Here is a 21,568-nt window from a genome sequence, read left to right as displayed (position 1 = left end):
TAAAGTGCTCGCCATACAAGCCTGAAAACCTAAGATCCACCACTAGGACCCACATGGAGTCTGGGCATGGTGAAATGCTTATAATCCTAGCCCCTGGGTGTGAGGAACAGATGCAGTCCTGAGTGAATACCCTGAGTGAATGTCTATGGTGGACATGAGCATAACATGTCAAAGACCCCAGTGCCACAGAACCTTGGAATGGCAAGGCCTTCCCTTGATCTAAGTACAGATGTTGACAGGTGTTGCAGAAAATATTAACCATAGCTGCTTCTTCCTGGATGACTGCACCCCTCCCAAGGCCCCCTACTGAGATTCAGCTGTATATAATAAATACACTGAATTTCTGGGCTGCTAATGCATCTCCATCAGAGTGCACAGCTCACCCGATCCCAGCTTTTCTATATATGTTACTGTCACTGAAACATAGTCAGGTCAATCTGAAAGCCATGCAGGTCATGGCATCTGGGAAGGTGGAGACTGGCAGATTCCTGGGCTTTGCTGGCCAGCCAGCCAAATCTAATATCAAGTCCTGAGCCAGTAAGAGATGCTATCCCCAAAACCAAGGTGAATAATGTCTGAGGAATAACTTCCAAGGCTGACCTCTGGCCTCTGCACATACAGCAGGCACACTCTTGTGCATGAATGCAAGCATATCTGGTTACTAAAACAAAAAGCATGGTTGTCAAGCAGATGAAAGCTTTAACGAAAGAGCATGGTACAATATAGCATAAACCGAATCACAACTGGTAGTCTGATTAGAATTTATAAGTAAGTTGATTCTATTTTCTTGTACTACTTAAAACATATAAATAGGATCTGCTGCTGACATTTGAAGGAAAGGCTCGGTATGCATTCCTTCCCACTGATAGATTGAAATTAGCTAATACCTGAGCACTGGAGCCATCTGAACCACCTGAGTGAGATTCCTCAGGAAGACAGACAGAGCTGTGAGTAGCCAGTGAAACATTCCCTCCAAGAAACTCATCTCCTCGAACTGAATGGATGAGGTCATTCAAATATTTGTAATAAAGATTGCTGGACAGAAAACCAGGCAAAAAGACCTGAAAGAGGAACAGCATTTTAAAAACAAGCAAACACATCTAGTACTTAATTTTAAATAGCTTTACGTACAAGCCTATCACTCACAGCAGCACTTGCACTTCTCCCTCTTACACTACTACCCAGTTTCCACTGCCACTACAAGGGTCCTTGTCCCACCCACACCTTCCATGGACATTACACAGTGGGAAGAAAACAGTCCGAATCTTCACCACAGTGATTTTAATTCTGAACTGACTTCTCTGAGATAAATGATAAGGAATGGAGGCTGCAGAGATGGCTCAGTGGTTAACAGTTTGAATTGATCTTGAAGAGGACCAAGTTTTGTTCCCAGAACCCATATCAGTAACTCAAGCTCCAAGTGGATAGAACACCTCTGGCCTCCATGGGCAGTTTCACCCAGGGGTATATACAAACCTATACATAGACATGAAAACTAAAACTAAAAAAATTTACAAGAAATATGACTGCTAAAGTGAACTCTAACCTTCAAACATATGGCAAATGTATCTTATCAAAGGGATGTTATCAATTTATATCACGGACAATACATCAGATTATCTATACCTACTACACAAGCTTCCCAATGCTGGTTTTTCATCTGTTTCCAATAACTAATGGCACTTGTAGAATAAATACCAATTGGAGCATGCTTTTATGGTCATTTAAGAATTATTAATGGTGCTGAATATACTGAATAAGTACTCATGTTTATCATTTTCATTTTCCATTACAGACTTCCTTCACAGCACTTAGCACAACTGTGGATATGTCTGTCTGTAATTAAAATGTTTTCTTACAGACCTAAGTCTCAAAGGTCAAAAGCCCCACTGTTTACCACTGTAACACCAATAACCAGTACAGAAATATTCAAAAGTATTTGCTGCATGCATCACTCATGTCTTCCTATCCTTTCTTCATCTACCTGCTAGGGCCTGCTACTGTTAATATACTGCAGGGTAGTGGGGGCATGGTGGCTCACGTCTAGAACCAGTACTTGGAAGGTGGAGGTAGGACGATCATGAGTTTACAGCTAGCCTGGGCCACATGATCAAACTCTGTCTTGGAGAGTCTCCAACTCCCCCATCCCTCTGGACAAACCAAACCAAAAAACCCTAGTACAAATTCCTTACCAGTGAACATTTATTAAGAACTATTTTGTCCTCCTTCCCCCAAAAGTACTGAGGATAGAACCCAAGATCTTCCACATGACAGTCAAGCGCCCTATCACTGAGTTACAGACATAGTCCATTTTTACTTTTTGAGACAGGATTTCCTTCAGTGCCCAAGATGGCCTTGAATTTTCTCTTTTCTTCAATTTAATTTTATTTATTGTTGCACATATGCATACACGTGTGTTACATGCAAGTAGGTGTCCATGGTCTATGTCATACATGTAGAGGTAAGAGGACAACTTTCAGGTGTCGGTTCTGTTTCCACCATGTGTTCTAGGAACCGATCTCTGAAAATCCTGGCAGCCCTTCTCTTTTCTGTCCTATGTCAGTTTATGTGTGTGTCATCCTCAGGAACTTGGTTTACTCCTTTAAGACAGGGTACTTGCTGGTATGGAGATCACCATTACTCTACACTGGCCGGCCAGTGAGCCACAGGGACCTCCTGTCTCTGCCTGCTGAGTACAGGGATAGTACAGATGTGTGCCACTCTACTCAGCTTTTCTATTTGAGTTCCAGGTACCAAATTCAAGTCCTCGTGCTTGTAAGGCAAGCACTTTACCAACCAAGCCAGCCCCTATCTCCCAGCTTTGACCATTTAATCTTCTCACCCATCTGAGAGGGCAGGCTGTGTGCCACCACACCCAACTACATCTTATCTCTCCGTATTTTATTTCTCATTAAGTTTTTATTTTTTTATATTCCCCCTAAACTTGGACTTTCCTTTCAATCAGAAAATTTTTCATTTTAATCATGAAAAAGTTACTATCTTATGTTGTTATTAATATGTTATTACATTATCTCTAGCTTTGCTATAACTTGCCTTTTATACTAATTCTTTTAAATTGAGTCTTTTTGTGTGTGTACGTGAATGTGCATGCAAATGAAAACCAGAGACTAATTTAGGTGACTTCCTCAATCACTTCTCAACCTTATCTTTTACAACAGGGTCTCTCACTGAACTTGGGCTCACCAATTGGCTGGATCCTCCTGTTTCTAGGTCCTCAGTGCTAGGATGACAGATGCCACCTCTCCACACGTGGCTTTTTAAGAAATTACCTGGGATCCTAACTCAAGTTTGACTGAGCTACCTCTCTAGAGTCTAAGTCCAGTGTTGGTGGGTTTGTTTTTTTTTGTTTTTGTTTTTGTTTTTGTGTGTGTGTGTGTGTGTGTATGGCATTTTATAATAGTGCTTAATCAATCACTTTCCACCTGGATAAGCATGAAACATTTCAGTGACATAAACTTATGAGTTTGCCCTGGACTCAGTACAACTCCTGGCAAATATGCTCTAATTCATTAGAATAAGTTATTTACAAACATTGACACTATGATTAAGCTGTTAGTGATATCTCAAAAGTGATCAAAATACATAAAATTAAGTGTTTCAATGCAATGATCAACAGAGAAGTTCAATAACTGCCTGGGCCACTTAGCCTATAAAAATGAGGTTAATACACATCAAGTCAAGATTCAAAACCTCTGCTCTTAATCACTATGCTATACCACTTCAGTTTCCCACTGCTGTGTTATACATTGTATTATATAAGTAAAACTTGTTATAGTTTAATATCTGAAGATGTTAGTTACCTTCTCCATGGTTGTCCAGGCCTGACGTAATGGAGTTGTGAAACAGTTAGGAAGTGGCCCACCTTCCCTGCAGATATTGGATTCAATTTCTAATCGTACAACATCATCAAATCCAAGGGGGTGTGTGGCTTGGAGGGAAAAGTACCTATGGCAGAAAGAGATTCCAAGTAAAACCAAATGATACACAAGCGGAAGCAGCTGTCCACACTTAGACATTTTTATCTGAGGCTACATGACTCTGTTCCAGACTTTCAACTATAGAACCAGGTAAGGAAAGTGCCACTGTGTATAGGCTTTTATTATTCTCACTTCCTACAGGAAATCTGCTCCTTCCCACATGTCTTCCAAACACACCTTTAGTTCCTGCCCAGCCAGCTCTGCTATTTGAGTTTGAGTCAGGTTATGCAGAGGCAAAGAAATCAACCAGCTGCACACACTTCATGGGCACTTGTTTTCTGTTTAGGACTTAACAAGGAGTTTTTAAGAAATATTCCTAAGACTATCATTTTCCTTGAAAAAAGATTTGTGCACAAGATAAAGTGAGGGCATATCACCATACCTACAAAGCATAGTAATAATCGTGGGAATCCAAAATGAACAGTAATAAGATGAAGCAGATGGATTAACTGGAGTTAACTCAAAGGACTTGCTGATACTTTAGAGAGGAAAGGAAACAGTAGTTAATGAGAACCCAAAAGTGTTTGAATGTAACGAGATATAGTCAACTGATATTTGGTACTTGGACTATGGACACAAAAAAAATACAAGCAGGGGTAAAGAAAACTTTCAAATACTCTCGTAGCGTCTGTCCATCTACGACAGAAACACAGAAGGGGTGATGACGTATATAGGAAATAGAGGAATGAACAAGAAGGAAACTATGAAGTCCAACCTGACAGCCAACGAACAAAACAGCAGCACCCATAGGACGTCCCTCTTCAGAGAATGACTCCCAAAGCAAAAACGGGACTCAGTGGAAACACTCCATCTGCTCTGGGCAGTTGCTGAGCTCCAGTCAGGACCGAGTGGGGCCCTGGCCACTGCTCTGCTCCAGCGGTCACAAACTATTCTCTCTTCGTCAGCATTTCCATAGCCAGAACCACTTCTCCTACTCTGTAAGCAATGACAAGTACTCTTCCATGAGTTCGACTTCCAGGCACCCGGACCTAACTTCAAATGTCCATTCTTCCCATTCAACAGCCATCACTGTCCTTCCCCAATACCTTCCACTGGCCCAACACAGCAGGGAGTACTGGGCTGAACAGGAAGAATTAGATCTCCGTTAAAGTTCTGCCGCTACCCTGCTCTACAATTTTGAGAAACAATTTCCTTCATGGGACTTAGTTCCTTACCTTCAAAACAGAAAAATCAGACCAGATGCCCAACCTGATTATCCATCAGAATTATCAAATGTTTTCAAAGGAGTGAGCATTTCTGAGGTTCCCCCTCAAACCTGCTGAATGAGAATCTAATACGCAGGACTGAAAGTGAATTTTTAAAAAAAGATTTATTTAATGTGCATTGGGGTTTTGCCTGTATGTATATCTGTATGAGGGTGTCAGATCCCCTGGAACTGGAGTCACAGACAGTTGTGAAACACTGTGTGGGTGCTGGGAACTGAATCTGGGTCCTCTGAAGAGCCGTGAGTACTCTCAACCTCTGAGCAATCTCTCCAGCCCCTGGAAGTGAATTTTTAACAAGCTCCTAGATGAATCTTTTTTTTTTTAAAGACTGACTTCATTTTATGTGTTTGAGTGTTTTGTCTACAAGTGTGTCTGTGCACCACATAGGTGCCTGTTGCCCTTGGATTCCAGGGAACTGGAGTTATAGATGGTTGTGAACTGAAACATGGGTGCTGGGAATTGAACTCCAGTCCTCTGGAAGTGCAGCCAGTGCTCTTAACCATTGAGACATCTTGCCAGCCCCTCCTAGATGAATATTATACAGACAGCTTGACATAAACCTGTAGTCCCATGTTTAGCACCCACTGGTCTAGATATGCCTGGCCCTTTCACTCTAACATCACAGAATTCTTGCTTTTGTATTTAATTCTTTTTATGTGTGAATGTGCAAAATGTGTACAGGTACCCACGGAGCCAGAATAGGGTGTCAAATCCCCTAGAGATGGAGTTACATACAGTTATGAGCTGCCTGAGGGGTGCTGGGAATAGAAACTGAGTCCTCCGAAGAGCAGCCAGTGCTCTTAGTTGCTGAGTCGTTGCTCCAGCCCCCAGGCCTGTGAGGTTCTTTAGTCCCAAGTCACCTCTTTACATTTGTCTATGGATACAAACAACAAACTTCCTCACAAGAGAGAAAAGGTAAACGTAAAGGCCACATGGTGATGGGGCTGGCCAGTGTTCTTACTTGCCCAAGCAGATGGTTTTAGTTTATTTACAGTATGTTTGCCCCCGCCCCAACTTCTTGTCTTTGGTGAAAACTAGTGAGAAATTGGCTGATGTAGTCTAGAAGTAGAGGGCATGCTTAGCATGTACAAGGCAATGGGTTCAATTCCCACCACTAAAGACAAACCCACAAACTACTGAAAAAAACAAACAAACTAGTATTTATTATTAATGTAGATAGAACGTATGATACATCTACACCCTTTCTAATCTGCTCCAATTAGTTTAGTGTACTTCCTATTATGTTCTAGAAATATCATTTTTATTATCCAAACGCTTTCCTTTTTCTACTGCTGGAGATGATGGAACCCAGGTGCTGGTCCACGGGGCTCTATACACTCTATCTCAGTTTCTTCTAAAGTGCCACACTTCTCCACTTCTTATAATTGTGTCAAGGCTTTTGTGTGAAATTTGCTTTCAAGCTTTTGTTGCCTAGCAAAATTCAATTTATCTTTTTCTCTTTTCACATACATATGTATGCATGGTCACATGTACATGTGAAAGTGAGCTTGCGTGTGTGTGCATATGTGTGTGGAGGCCACAGGGTGATGCTGAGAGTCTTCACTGATAACTCATCTACTTTCCTTGAAGCAGAGTTTCTTTCTTTCCTTAAGATGATGTTCTATATAGATTTTATTATTAATACTATTTTATGTGTATGAGTATCTTGCCTGCATGTATGTCTGTGCAGCATGTACAAGCCTGGTGCCTGAAGAGGCCAGAAAGATGGCACTGGGTCCCCTGTAACTGAAGTAACAGGTGCTTGTGAGTTGCCCCGTGTGTGCTGGGCACGGAACCCCAATCCTCTTGAAGAGAAGTGGTGCTCTTAGTGGCTGAGCTGTCAAGCCCCAAAGTAAGACTTCTTAATCAAACCCAGAGCCACCCAGTTTCCATCTGTGAAGCCCCTCTGAGCACCCCACTCTGACCCTGCTTGCTCTATGGAAATCCTCGATTTTCTCAGCAGGGACTTTTGTTCTGACTGGAGAGCTCTGCATCCGACACATCCAATCAGTTTTTATGCAATGTCCAGCAGACTCCTCTGACAGGAGATGGACCTACGTCAACATTATTACCACAGTGTACAGCGAATGCTCAAAACCCCTGCTGAACACACTGACCAAACAAACTCACTTGTCATATAAAATCATGGCATCGTTCTGTGCCTCCTGTCCATCATACTGGCCCTTTTTGGCAGCAAGCTGAGACTGGAAATTATCCGCTGCTAACCAGAATTGTAAGATATTCACTGCATCTTCTTTTTCCATGTACTAGGAAGAAAAACACAAAAGAGTAAGACAAGGAGCAGTTCCCTCACCACCTGTAATTTATGTTGTTAGTAATAAAGTAAAAAAGATCCTCTTCACTCCACACCCTTTAGCAACATACAGAAACTTGAAGTAGACAAATTTTAAATATTCTTTCAGGGGAGAGGGAAGTAAAATTAACATCAACAAAACCCCACACCACATACAAGGAGATGCAAACTTCAGTTCACTGGAGTTTAAACAAACAAACAAACAAAAACCAGACTAATTTGGACTCAATACTTCCTTACCAGTAATGACAATGAATTAATTGAACTAATTTTCTTATACCTAATCACGGCTACCATTCCATGAGGACACATGGACACTTCAGGAAGACAATCTGAGCAAATACTGATCTCAAGCATGATCAAAAAGGGAAAAAATAAAAAGGAAGTCAACTGTGTGTTTACTGCAGTCTTGCAAAAAGGCACAATTCAAGCATATAGGTTGCTGCTTTATGAAACTGGGAGTTCTTTTGCGAAGTGATGCCTGAGACTGTGAACCTATGGCCTCCTGGAGGTTAAACCCAAACCTACCACAGGAATCTTTATAATAGTCATTTTTCTTGCAACAAAAAATTTCATTTGCTAAAGCCTAAAAATCAGTTATATAAAGCTGTATGCCTCACCTGCTTTAAGTGGATAATATTGCTGTAAAAGTCACAGGTTATTAAACCAAACTTAAATGCCAGAGAGTGCTACTTCCTACATGCTATTGAGCATGGAGGCCCCCAAGGTCCTCAGAACAATACAGGCAATTGCCACTGCGGCTCTTTGCCCACCAGAACTAGATGGGAAGACCCCATTTGCTGAAGAAATCACTTTGGTCACATGATAAAGAGAAATCAAGCTGAAAATGGAATGGAAGCTTCTTCCCTGCTGAATAGCCCTTATTAGTTGGAAGGCACCATGCAGTATACTAGGGGAGAATTGTTACAATCTTACTTGGCTACAGACTCTGTGTTTATCGCTCCTGACCAGCCAGGCAAGATATGCCCACTGGTACAAAAGTGGCAAGTCTGTTATGGAGTGAACCAATTTGTTTTCTGATTATATTTGAAGGAATCCACACTTGGCAGTTTAAACCCAATCAAAAGTTCAAGGCTGAGGAGGCCATAGTAAGTCCTAGTGGGGAAGATACTGTGTTGCTTTGCTAAATGGATATGATGTGCCTGTCAAGCTGCCTTCTAAATAACATGTTCATACACACAGAATAGTGCTATTAGTTTTGATGAGAGACCTTTTTTTTTTGAGAGAGGGTCTCTCACTATGTAGCTCTGGCTAGCCTGAAACTCACTATGCAGGATAGAGCTCTGCCTGCCTCTGTTTCCCAGTGCTGGGATTAAAGGCGTGTGGTACCACATCAGGTTGAAAAGCTTCTTTTTGCAGTGGACAGTGGTGATGAGAGACCCCATGAATGACTGTTGCATATGCAACTATAAATGGGACATCTGTATCATTCCCTCCAAGGCTCAGGGAAAGTCATGGAAGAAGAGTCAGAAAGAACGTAAGAGCTGGAGGAAGAGAACAAGTGATATGGAACATTGAATTCCAGGCACAATGTAGCTGTTCCCCTATTAACTCACAGCAGCTGTGATTACCTGCAAAGATCTCTGCAGACTGGGCCCATCAACAACCTTGTTGTGGAAGGGGGAAGGGATCACGGGGCTACATAGCTCCCCAAAGATTTGCATGAAGCTAATGATAGATGGGGGATGGAGAGACATTTTCTTCAGTGGTAAAGTCAATGTAAGGTGTCCATGTTTCTGTAAACAACCCTAATGAAACTCACTTGGACACACATACATACACAAACACACTCACCCTCCAAAAACCACAAAATCAAAACCATGAAGCAAACAGAAGAGGGGGGCAGTCGGGAAAAGAAGGAAATCAGGAGGGGGGGAGGGGCAGATAACAAGGTATTTGTGTGAATATAATCAAAATACATTATGCACATCTATAATGTCACAATAAAGCTCATTATTATATAGGATCATATGCTAATAACTTTTTAAGACTTTGATAAGATGAATAAATATTGAAAAATACCATATATAGCTCAAAGAGATTAACAGATTTACAGTTTGCTTCAAATATTATACTGAAAAATTCTATCAAGTAGCAAAAATAAAAATGATGAACATGGGAAAACTTTTCTTTCCTTCTTCTGAAATCTGGTCTGTATTTACTGCACTGGAATGAACCAGACAATTCTATGGCATTACTTCATTTTGATTTAGTGTGTATATGCATGTTTATGTGCGGGTACCTGTGTTCACGTGTGAGCATATGAAGGAGAGAGACTGACATCAGACGTGTTCCTTTACTGCACTCTCCCTTATTCTGAGACAAGGTCTCTTACTTAGGCCCAAAGCTCACCAACCCAGTAGACCAGCAAGTCATCCCAGTGCTGAGCACACAGTTGTGCCACCACGCCCAGCTTCTCTCATGGGCTCTCGGGATCTGAACTCGGAGCCTCGTGCTTATGCAGCAAGCACTTTCTCTCCTGAGCATCTCTTCAGCTCCTATTTATTTATTTTTGAGGCAGGGGCTCAAGGAGCCCAGGGTGTCCTTGAAGTCATTATGGAGCGAAGAATGGATAACCTTACATTTCTATCCTCCTGCTTCCAATTAGAGGGCTGGAGTTACAGGTGTGCACCACCATGCCAAGCTCCACGTGGTGCTAGGAACTAAACCCAGAGCTTCCTGCATGCTAGGCAAGCACACGGCCAACTGAGCTATGTTCATAGCCTCCAATTCTATGGCCTTAAAAGAGTTCAAAATACTTTTATAATCTATTCTCTGATAGCATAACTAAAGTGCTCTTTTAAAATTAAGGTTATTTTACACTGAGTTTTCTCTTTAATCTGATGAATATGCCATTAAAGTATTCTTGCCATAAAATACACCTTAAAACGATCACTTTGGAAATGACTTATCTCTTCTATGTCATTTTGTTTAAACAGAGTCCCAGCATGGGGCTGGAATGCTCTAGCAGAATATAAACGAAAATGCAGACTTTACCTCAGAGAAATAAAAGAGGGCTGACTCACAGAAGAGGATGTCAGCCAGGTAAACAGTCCCACTGGTGAGCACTTCAATCTGGTATTTACAGAAATGGTGACTTCGCAGAAACTCACTAAAGTGCCTGCACATGGACAAAAAGAGGATATTTGAGGGAAAGACCAACGAAAGAGTGTAACTGGAAAAACAAATAAACAAACAAACAAACAAACAAACAAACAAACAAACACTCTTTCCAAAACTATTCCTATTAAATCTTTTTCTTTTTCAAGGCAGGGTTTCTCTGTGTAGCCTTGGGTGTCCTGAACTTGCTCTGTAGCCCAGGCTGGCCTTGAACTCATAGAGATCTGCCTGCCTCTGCCTCCAGCGTGCTGGAATTAAAGGCATGCGCCACCACTGCCTGGCTTTATTCCTATAAAATCTTAAAAGCCTGGGTCAAGGCTACCTTATTTCCCAAGGTGGTGCTCCTGATTCCTTTCAGCTGTAAGCCATCTCCCCATCTCTCAATGGGTTTGTGGCTTTCTCCTGAGAGTTAACACATGCTACCTCATATTATGGTAACCAAGGAGAACACGGACTGTTTCTTTATTGAGCTATAACTTCCTTCAAGGCAGGCACGGTATCTACTTGTGGCTCTGTAAAAAGCACATAATAAATACTCAGTAAAAGAATGAATATATAGATTTTTAAAGGCATACAGCAATAACTTTAAAAAGTCTGGAGGCAGCTTATTATTAGTAATAGAGCCTAAACTGAACAGATGTCCATCTGAAGACATGCATTACTAAACTAACAAGTTCTCAGTCATTCATATACTGTAGCCTCAATCACCCCAAATGACTTTATCTCCAAAAGTACACTGTTTTCAATGGAGTGAAGTCCATTTTCTAACCAGGAGCCAGAATTCCCAGGAATGCTGATGTGAGAATATGAACTTACTCTTGCTCCATTGCACTAAAGACTACAGCCTGTGCCAGAACGAAACAGTTGGGATCCACCTGTCCATCTTCTCCACAAATTTTAGCTGTGAAAGAAACAGCAATTGAATTTCTACTAAATTTAAGCTATACCCACTTTAAGCCAAATTGGGAAATAATAGTTAGGGCATACACATGAGGCTTCCAATAGAACTAAAAGAGTTGGCAAGATGGCTCAGTAGCACTTGCTGCCAAACCTGATGACCCAAGTTCAATACCCAGAACCCATGTGGTGGAAGAAGAGAACCAATTTCCACAGGTTGTCGGCCAACCTCCACCACAGTATATGCACTACCCCCCAAATAAATAACTAATACATATATAAATAAAAAGAATGAGAAGAAAATGTAGGTAACGTCTTAGGGCAGGAAAAATCTTTTGAGGTATGCAGATGGAAAACAGATCCAAACACTGAACAAGACAAGCATCTCTATACATTAAATTGCTCCAAAAACAAAATGAGAAGGCAAATAAAACAAACGGGCACAGGACAGGAGATGGAGCAGTGGCTAGCAGCACGCACTGCTCTTCCAGGACTCTAGTCTGAATTCGGTGCCCAGCACCCATGTGAGGCAGATCACAACCACACCTAACTGCAGCTCCAGAGGATACGACCCTCTTCTGAACTCCAGACAGCTGAACTCACGTGTGCACACCCACACACAGAAATATGTACACACACAATTTAATAATTAATTTTTTTTGTTTTGGTTATTTGGGGCAGGGTTTCTCTGAGTAGCCTTGGCTGTCCTTAAACAACAACTCACTCTGTAGATCAGGCTGGCCTCAAACTCAGAGATTCACCTGCCTCTGCCTCTTGTGTGTTGGGATTAAAGGCATGCACTACCACTGACCAGCTACAAATATTTTTTTAAAGTCAGGACATGTGGCAGGCAGAACTCTGTGAGTTTAAGGCCAGCCTGTTCTACAAAGTGAGTTCAAGGACAGCCAGAGCCGTGATACAGAGAAACCCTGTCTCAAAAAACAACAACAAAACCAAAAAAAAAAAAAAAAAAAAAAAAATCAGGACATGTATGACAATTAACAGATTACATGGCAGATGACTCCAAAAGAACAGAGGTGGGCAGCACCCTTGTCATTATCCAGCCACTATCAGTTTTCTTCTTTTTAAAAAACAAAACAAGCCAGCAGCGGCACACACCAGCACCAGGAGGCAGAGCCAGGTGGATCTCTGTGAGTTCGAGGCCAGCCTGGTCTACAGAGTGAGAACCAGGAAAGGCTCCAAAGCTACACAAGAGAAATCCTGTCTCAAAAAACTAAATAAATAAAATTAAAAATAAAAAACAATAACAAAAGCATAAAATGGCTATTATGGAGATACATAAACTTGTGAGTTGCCAAACGAAGCAAAAAATCAGCATAAAACTGCTTCAGCAAACACACACACACACACACACACACACACACACACACTATTTAATAGTATATGCTTAAGCTAACTAGGGCAGAGGAAAACTGATACCACTGCTAACAGGCGGATACACTAGTGATCTTCTACAGGGCAATTTGGCAGTTTCTACGTTAGTTCTTTTTTGGAGACAGGCACTATGTAGCCCTGGCTGGTCTGCAATTCTTTGTAGACAAGGGTGGTCTCAAATTCACAGAGAGCCACCTGCCTCTGCCTCTGGAAAAACAAAATACTTTTAATCAGCAATACTATTTATAAGACTGTAACCTACTGAATTATGGATTTAAAAGTTTAGAAGTGAGAGTTATGAAGAGAGCTGCCTAAATAAATTACAGCACATTCATAAGCGGTTTAGCTGGCTGTTAAGTATCACTAAGGAAACTCTGAAGCAACAGCCTGTTCCACTCAGTGAAACTCAAGGGTCACATCTTGATGCCTTTATTCACCACTCTCCCAGACAATACTAAGTTGTGAAATGGGATATGTGTGTGGTCTTTGACCAATTTCCTAGCAGTGAGCTCTTAAACTTCTTGGAGTCTCTATCATATGCTTATGGGATAACCAGTAGTTAGGAACCCCTAGAGAGTTTCAGGAAGGGGTCTGGTCTCCAGAACGACTGGGACCTATGACCATGGCCTGTGAGAAGGTAGGATTTTCAGTGGGGACTGAAGGCAGGGTGATGACATGTGGCCAATAATCATACTCAGTTATGCTCACACAATGAAACCTCTATTAAAACCTAAGTACAAGGCCGGGCGGTGGTGGCGCACGCCTTTAATCCCAGCACTCGGGAGGCAGAGCCAGGCGGATCTCTGTGAGTTCGAGGCCAGCCTGGTCTCCAAAGCGAGTTCCAGGAAAGGCGCAAAGCTACACAGAGAAACCCTGTCTCGAAAAACCAAAAAAAAAAAAAACCTAAGTACAGGCCTGAGAAAGAGGAGTTTCATATTAATGACCATACACAGGGTGGTGTGCACGTGGAGAAAGCGTGAAAGCTCCACATCCCATCTCTAATTTGCCCTGCACATAGCCTTCCATTGACTATGGATCTGCATACTTTCTACCCTTTATTACAAATCAGAAAATGTAAGTATTTCCCTGAACTCTACAAGCTGCTCTAGCACACTAACCAAACCCGAGGAGGGTGAAGGAGAAGCAGCACCGTGGGCCACAACCTCTTCAGAAGGGGGAGCACTATGGGACCAAGTCCGCGGTCTGTAGTCGGTGACAGAACTGAATTGACAAGGAAGACATTTAAGTAGCACCTGCTAGAGAACCGTTTGCACAAGCGGTTGTTAATGGGGGAAAGCCCCGTGTGTCCAGGGTCATAGACTAGTCTCACAATTGTGAGAGTACAGCAGGACAGACTGAATGTTTCCCATATCCTTACAACAGCATCTATCCCTCGAGCATCCAACACCTCTTCTATTCTCTTTGCTGAGGACTTTGCTTCCTACTTCACTGAAAAGCCAGAGCAATGAGATTCCTTCCCTCTTTCACCTCCACAGAGTACATTCGCTCCTATCACTACAGATGAACCTTTTTTCTTTCTTTCTTAATTGTTTTATGTGTTTTGCTATTTTGCCCGCATAGGTGTATATGCACCACGCACATGCCTGGTTCCATCAGATCCCCTGGAATTGGAATTACAGTTGTGAACTGCTACGTGGGGGTTGAGAATCGAACTCTGATCCTCTGCAAGAGCATCAAGTGTTCTTAACCACTAAGCCACTCCCCAGTCTAGATGAACCTTTCTTGTTCCTATCTGAGCAACCCTCCACTCCAGCTCTGAAATTCCATCCTTTTTACCACCACAAGTCTTTTCCTTCAACTTTTGTTTCCCTGCTATCTCACTTTTATCAGCTGCCTGCAGGATGCTAAACACATACTCTTGTTTGAATGTGATAACAAACTTATATGGTTGTAATGCATTACTTTAAAAACAAAACCAAAGACCTTGTCCCTTGACTTAATCCACTCTTCATATCAATATAGCTCATAAGAATTTTTAATACTTTCTACTGTTCTTCATTTTCTTTAAATAGTCTTTCTTTTTTCTTTTGAGATGAGGGTCTCATTATGTACTGTCTGTTCTGGACTCGCTCTGTAGACCAGGCTGCCTTGAACTCACAGAAATCTGCCTGCCTCTGCCTCCTGAGTGCTGGGATTAAAGGCGTGTGCCACCAGGTTTGGCTCCTTGAAGACTTTTAAAATTAAGTTTTGTCTACAGTCTACTATTACTAAGATGAGGAGGGTATGTGGAGTTGCCAAATCCTCCAAACTCTTCGTGTTTATCTTATTTAACCTCTCAGCATCGTTGACTATCTTCCTCACCTGTCTCTTCCTCCCCAATACTGGGATTACAGCTGTGCACAGAATACTCAGATCTCTCAATTTCTAAAAAAAAAAAATAATTAATTTTATGTGAACAGGTGTTTGGTCTGCATTTATTTTTGTGCACCACATGCATGCCTGGTGCCCACGGAAGCTAGAGGGCCAGACCCCTACAACTGGAGTTACAGATGGTTATGAGCCACTGTGGGTGCTGGGAATCAAACTCAGGACCTCTGAAAGTGGAGTCAGTTCTCTTAACTGCTGAGCCATCTTTCCAGCCCCAACGAAGAGTTTTCTTTTAAAAATTATTTTTTTTAATTTCTGAGGGTATGTGTGTGTGTGTGTGTGTGTGTGTGTGTGTGTGTGTGTGTGTGTAAGTGTAAGTGTAAAATGTGTGCAGGTAACCTCAGAGACCAAAAGAGAACATGAGTCCCTGCAGCTGGAGTCACAGGGCACCGAGAACTGCAATGGATCTTCTGGTAGGGCGGGAAGCACTCTTAACCACTTAGTCCTTTCTCCAGTGCCTCTTCTCCCATTTGGAAACTTTGAGCCCAGAGAAACACAGCTGCTGACATAGTTTTGTCTACGCAGATATATGTACGATGGAAATACATTTCTGAAATGTTTGCCTCAACAACTCTGAAACACTAATTTTTCTATTCTAGTCTATTTTGGCAGGGATGTGAGGTCATAAAAGAAGGCTAATATCAACTTACAGAATGAACACACTGTCACTGAGAGCATGTTGGTTCACACCTTTAATCCCAGCCCCAGAAGGTAGAGGCAGGCAGAATCTGAGTTTCCCTGGTCTACATAGCAAGTTCTAGGCCAGCTAGTGCTACACAGTGAGACCCTGTTTCTAAACAAAAACTAAACACAAACCCTCATGTCATGTTCTTGAAAACATCTAACTTCTGTATTCTCAAGCTTCCTCATTTACAAAATGGTAACTGTATTTATCCATGAGATTCTTATTAAATACATTTATACAAGGAAAATACTCAGAATATTGTCTGAGACATACAGAGTAGTCAATAAAAAATGATTATTCTTGTGCTTGCTATTACTGGTCCCAGTCCAAGAATCTGGGTCAACATACAAGAGAGAAGTGAGCTAAAATAATAAAAGGAAAGTACCTGGTGTGTGTGTGTGTGTGTGTGTGTGTGTGTGTGTGTGTGTGTGTGTGTGTGTGTGAAAAAAATGGCACTAAGAGTACTTAGTGCTCTTGCAGAAGACCTAGGTTCAGTTTCCAGCACCCACATGGAGGCTCACAACCACCTGTAACTCCAGTTCCAGGGGATCAAATGGCCCTCTTCTGACCTCTGTGGCCTTCTGCATGTACATGGTTCATACTCAAACATAAAATAAATATTATATACTGTGGGAGCCCGTTCTCGGGTTCCTCGTGGCTTTACCCAGCAGGTCCACATAGAGGGTGATTAGGACCACGGGCCTGAGTGCAGGTGTCTGAGATGGTCTGCACTTGGCTGTGCTGGGGGAGGAGGTCTTTTGCTCCACCCCTTGGCGTCTCTATAAAAACCCTGGGGCAGAGACAGTCGGGGCCCGTTGGAATAGGTTCCAGGCCCTCTTGAGGCTATTCTTTATTTTGTCTGTTTATCTCCGCGATATTCTCTGCAATAAATTCTTCTATCTAATATTTCCTGCTGCTCGCACTCAAGAAAACTCTGGGGAACTGTGGGGGTGGTTGGGTAAACGCCGCACAATATACACATAAAATAAATACTAAATTTTTAAAAAGGTACTTTGAAAACAGACTAGGAGCTGGGCGGTGGTGGCACACGCCTTTAATCCCAGCACTCAGGAGGCAGAGGCAGGTAGATTTCTGAGTTTGAAGTCACCCTGGTCTACAGAGTAAGTTCCAGGACAGCCAGGGCTACACAGAGCAACCCTGTCTAGAAAAACCAAACAAGGAAGAGAACTGTTACATTACACACACACACACACACACAAACAATCTCCTCAGGGTTGGAGAGATGGTTCAGCAGTAAAGAGCACTTGCTGTTCTGGCAAAAGACCTGGGTTCAATACCCAGCACCCACACAGCCACACACAACTGCCAGTAACTCCACTTCCAGGGGCCTAATGCCCTCTTCTGGTCTCCATGGGCTCTAGCACTCATGTGATACACATAAATTCATGCATACACACATATACACACATAAAAATAGTAAATAATTTTTTGGCTGGGTGTGAGGGCGCATGCCTTTATCCCAACATTCAGGAAGCAGAGGCAGATGGATCTCTACGAGACCAGCCTTTGCTTCATGGAGTTCCAAGCCAGCCATGTCTATATAGTAAGAACCTGTCTGAAACAAACAACCAAATACCAATAATAATGTTAATTTAAAAAAATCCTAGTCAATAAACCAGTCAGTTCTTTTCCCCATGACTTCCAAGTACTACTTACCTATAATGTCATTTCTCATGGCTTCTGTAATTGGTATTGGTTTAGCAGCATCTGGAGATATATATTTGGTAAAAGTATTCACTGCATCTTGTTCTATACCTGCAAGAGAAGAAAGGGACAACTCCAAACCACTGAAAGGAAGTGTGTTCCTAACAGCAGGGGGCTTTTTGCTGTGTGGTGCTATTGCAAGTCAACTTCCACATAAAACTGCCCTTTTACTGTGTGGTTCTCACAGAACAGGAAAACCCTGTGTCAGTTATTTCTTCCAATGTCTGTAGGAGCTACTAAGCTCCTTAGTAACAATGATCTCTTTTTTGTCTCTTCTCCAGAGTCTCAGCTTGAAATATCTGCACAGTAATATAACCGCAGAAGCTAAAAAATCTTTATAAATCTATATTTATAAATAATGTTTGAGACACTTAAACACAGAGCCAAGGAACCATGGACCGAACCCTCTAAAACAAAGGGGATCATCTTTTCCTCAGTTTGTTACTGTCAAGCACTTGTTAACAGGATGAAAGCAAATCATTTGCTTCATCTTGACTGAACTTTGGTAGGTCAAGATTATCTCTAGAGTCACCCATTTATTTTAGATTCTCCAGTTCAGGGGAATACAGATTTTAAGTATGTCTTTAAGGTTCTCTGAATTTCCTCGGTGTCTGTTGTATTGTTTCCCTTTTCATCTCTACTTAATAAATTTGGATCCTCTCTCTCTTCTGCCTAATTTAGCTAAAGTCATGTCAACCATTTAAAGAACATTCCTTGTATTTTCTTCACTGATTTCAGCCCTAATCTTGGTGGTGAGCCTTAGCCTCCCCTCAGGCCTGATTTTGATTTCTTCCTGTCTGCAATGTTGATGGCTCTTAGTTCTTGAAGGCCTTCCTGTGCATCGTTAAATTAGTAGAAAGCATTTCCCAAATATTTTTATGTACATACACAGTGCTATAAGCTTTCCTCTTAGTGCTGCCTTCATTATGCCTCCTAGATGTTCATATGCTGTGTTTCCATTTTCACAAGTTCAATTCTAGGAATTGAAAACTTTCTCTTTATTTCTCTTTTCACTCTATGTTGATTCAGTGTGTGTTGTTCAATTTGTGTACTTTTTATCACTTCTATTGTTGACATTCAGCTTTATTTCACCGTGGTCAGATAGAATGTGGGATGTGATTTCGATTTTCCTATATTTGTTGAAACTTGTTTGGTGTCCTACTATGTGATCTATTTTAGAGAAAGTTCCATGGGCTGTTTGGAAGAACATGTATTCTTTAGTATTTGGGTGGAATGTTCTGTAGATCTGCATGAAACATCGTAAATGTCCGTCAGCTGCTGAACAGATAATGAAAATTTGGTACAGCTACATAAGGGAATATTATTCAACTATTAAGAAAAGTGAAATTTGCAGGTAAACGGATGGGGAAGAAAACGATCATTCTCAGTAAGGTAACCCAGACCCAGGAAGACAAACAGCACATGTACATTTTCTTTCATTTGTGGCTGTAGCTTTGAATCTTCAGATATATGTGTTTCATCTGGAACACCCAAATGTCAGAATATTAATAAGGGGCCATGGGGGAGGGTTGCTTTTAAGGGAGAAGAGAGAGAATATACTGTTACAAGGGGTTAAAAAGGACTAGTGATAACAGGAAGGGTTAAACTGAGGTGAGGCAGGGAGGATAGGGCAGAAAAGGGAATAGGAAGGGGTAAGTTCCACTAAAGACCTTTTGAAAAAGTCATATGGAAAACTACTGCTAGAAGAAGCTTCCTTAAAATATACACATACATAAAAAGTTAAAAGTGAGTCGCCCTATATATAATGAGGTAGCAATGCCCTACTAGACAACACCAGAGATGACAGAGTTGTTGGCAAGTTAGGTCCCACAGACTCTACGAGACATTAAAGGTCATTGCCCTTGTTAAGCTCTTAGTTACCTCTGAAACTTGACAATAAGATTCCACTGCAATAACGGACGGCTTGGCAAGACATGGCCACTGGAGCACCGTTGGCAGGACAATCCCGGATGTAACCAGCCACTTTCAGATTGGATTTAAGGCCTACTCTGTAATATGAAACCCTTATCTGGCACCATTATTGATCCAAGAATCTATGGCTAGATTCATAGGCCCCGAGGTGAACCTACTACTAAATGGACACAGTAACTAACACCTAGTGACTTATTTATATATCCATAGACTGATGCATCACTCGATCTTCATCAGAGACTCACAACTGGCCAAGGAAGAGAGAATTAAGAGACTGTGGAATGTTTGGTCTTAATGGAACATATATATCATACTCCCTTATCCCAAAACTTAGGGATCATGTGGAAGCGGGGGAAGGAATAGTTTAAGAGCAGATGACTACTACAAGGAAACAGTGTCTTCCGAACACAGCAGGGCAGCTGCACACCTGAACTCATAGCAATTACGATAGCATATACAAGACCTGTGCAAGCCCAGGCCAGCTCAAATTCTAGCACAAAGAGAAGAGCTGGTAAGTCAGGTATGGTGGTGCAGGCCTTTAATCCTAGCACTCAAGAGGCAGGGGCAGGTGGATCTCTGTGAGTTTGAGGTCAGCCTGGTCTACGTAATGAGTTCCAAGACAGCCAAAGATATACAGTGAGACCCTGTCTCCAAAAGGGGGAGGAGGAGGGAGCACAAAGTCCCACTCCACCCCTAGCTGAGGAACCATTGGTAACTGATACTTGCTGGGATAGGGGGAGTCAGTTTTCTCTAAGAGTATAGCTAGTCACTGCTAAGTCATCACGCTCCAGTTGAAGACCACATACATAAGACTATTTGGATAGTACAAGTCTTGATAGATTTAAATAAAAAGATAATTTTTTAAAAAGTGATTCAAAATTGGGTGGGTACAGAAGGCAGTATGGATTTGAGCAGAGTTTGGGGTGTTAAGTACAATCAAAACACAAAATTCTCAAAGAAGTAATAAAAACATTTTTTTTTTTTAAATCAATGAAGCCAGACACAGTAGCACACACCTTTAATCCCAGCACTCAGGAGGCAGAGGCAGGCAGATCTCTGAGTTCTAGGCCAGCTTGGTCTACATAATAAGTTCTAGAACAGCTAAAGCTACACAGTGAGACTCTGTCTTGGGGGTTGGGGAGGAAATCAATGACTATGCCAGAGCTATATACAGTTATACCACTTGTAGTCCCAGCTACTTCAGAGTGTGAATCAGGATGATTATTCTAAAAGCATACCAAGGGAATTTGGGGCCAGTCGGGCAATATCCATACTATTAATAAAATACCAATCAGTCAAAATCAACAAAACAATATACTACACAACAACTTAGGTTGTACTAATTTTAATACTCTATAATAAAAAGAAAAAAGGGGCCAGGCTAGGACTACACATAGAAAGAGCCTATATCAAAAGAGGACAAGAAAAAAACAAGAAAACTAACCCACTAAATGAATAATAAAGCGGGCCTGAAAGATGGCTCGCAGGGACCCATATAGTAGCAGTTGTCCTCTAACTTCCACAAGGATGCCTTCATTTACACACACACACACACACACACACACACACACACAAATGCAATATGACTTCAAAAAGGAAAAGGAAGAGAAAATTTCCTTAAAATATTCTATACCTTTTAGCATCTATGCTGCACCAGAAACTGGAGAAGGGAAACTTTCCTTCAGGCATCAGGGGGATGTTTAAGTACTAAGTTACTCAATTTAGTATTTCAATAATTAGCTTTTAAAATATTTAAGGGGCTAGAGAGATGACTCCTCAGTTAAGAGCACTGGTTACTTTTCCCAAGGACCCAGGTTTGATTCCCAGAACCTACATGGAGGTTCACATGGCTGTAACTCTAGTTCGA

The 21,568-nt window shown here is 41.7% G+C and overlaps 1 protein-coding gene across 1 annotated transcript in view; it reads right to left on the bottom strand.

Annotated features, from left to right (window-relative positions):
* The window catches only part of Akap10 (A-kinase anchoring protein 10), a 69,071-nt gene that overhangs the window by 25,746 nt on the left and 21,757 nt on the right, over positions 1–21,568 (bottom strand). The window contains exons 5-10 of the mRNA XM_052757173.1: positions 17,722–17,820; positions 11,496–11,580; positions 10,557–10,680; positions 7,355–7,491; positions 3,822–3,966; positions 888–1,061 (exon numbers count right to left, since the gene is read on the bottom strand). Coding sequence (XP_052613133.1) covers positions 888–1,061; positions 3,822–3,966; positions 7,355–7,491; positions 10,557–10,680; positions 11,496–11,580; positions 17,722–17,820 — 764 coding nt within the window. The remainder of the gene's footprint in view (positions 1–887; positions 1,062–3,821; positions 3,967–7,354; positions 7,492–10,556; positions 10,681–11,495; positions 11,581–17,721; positions 17,821–21,568) is intronic.

Source organism: Peromyscus californicus, unplaced genomic scaffold (assembly GCF_007827085.1).
Source record: "Peromyscus californicus insignis strain IS unplaced genomic scaffold, ASM782708v3 Scaffold_3__1_contigs__length_106647218, whole genome shotgun sequence".
NCBI classification, from domain to species: domain Eukaryota; kingdom Metazoa; phylum Chordata; class Mammalia; order Rodentia; family Cricetidae; genus Peromyscus; species Peromyscus californicus.
This window is presented reverse-complemented; position numbering and strand designations above follow the sequence as displayed.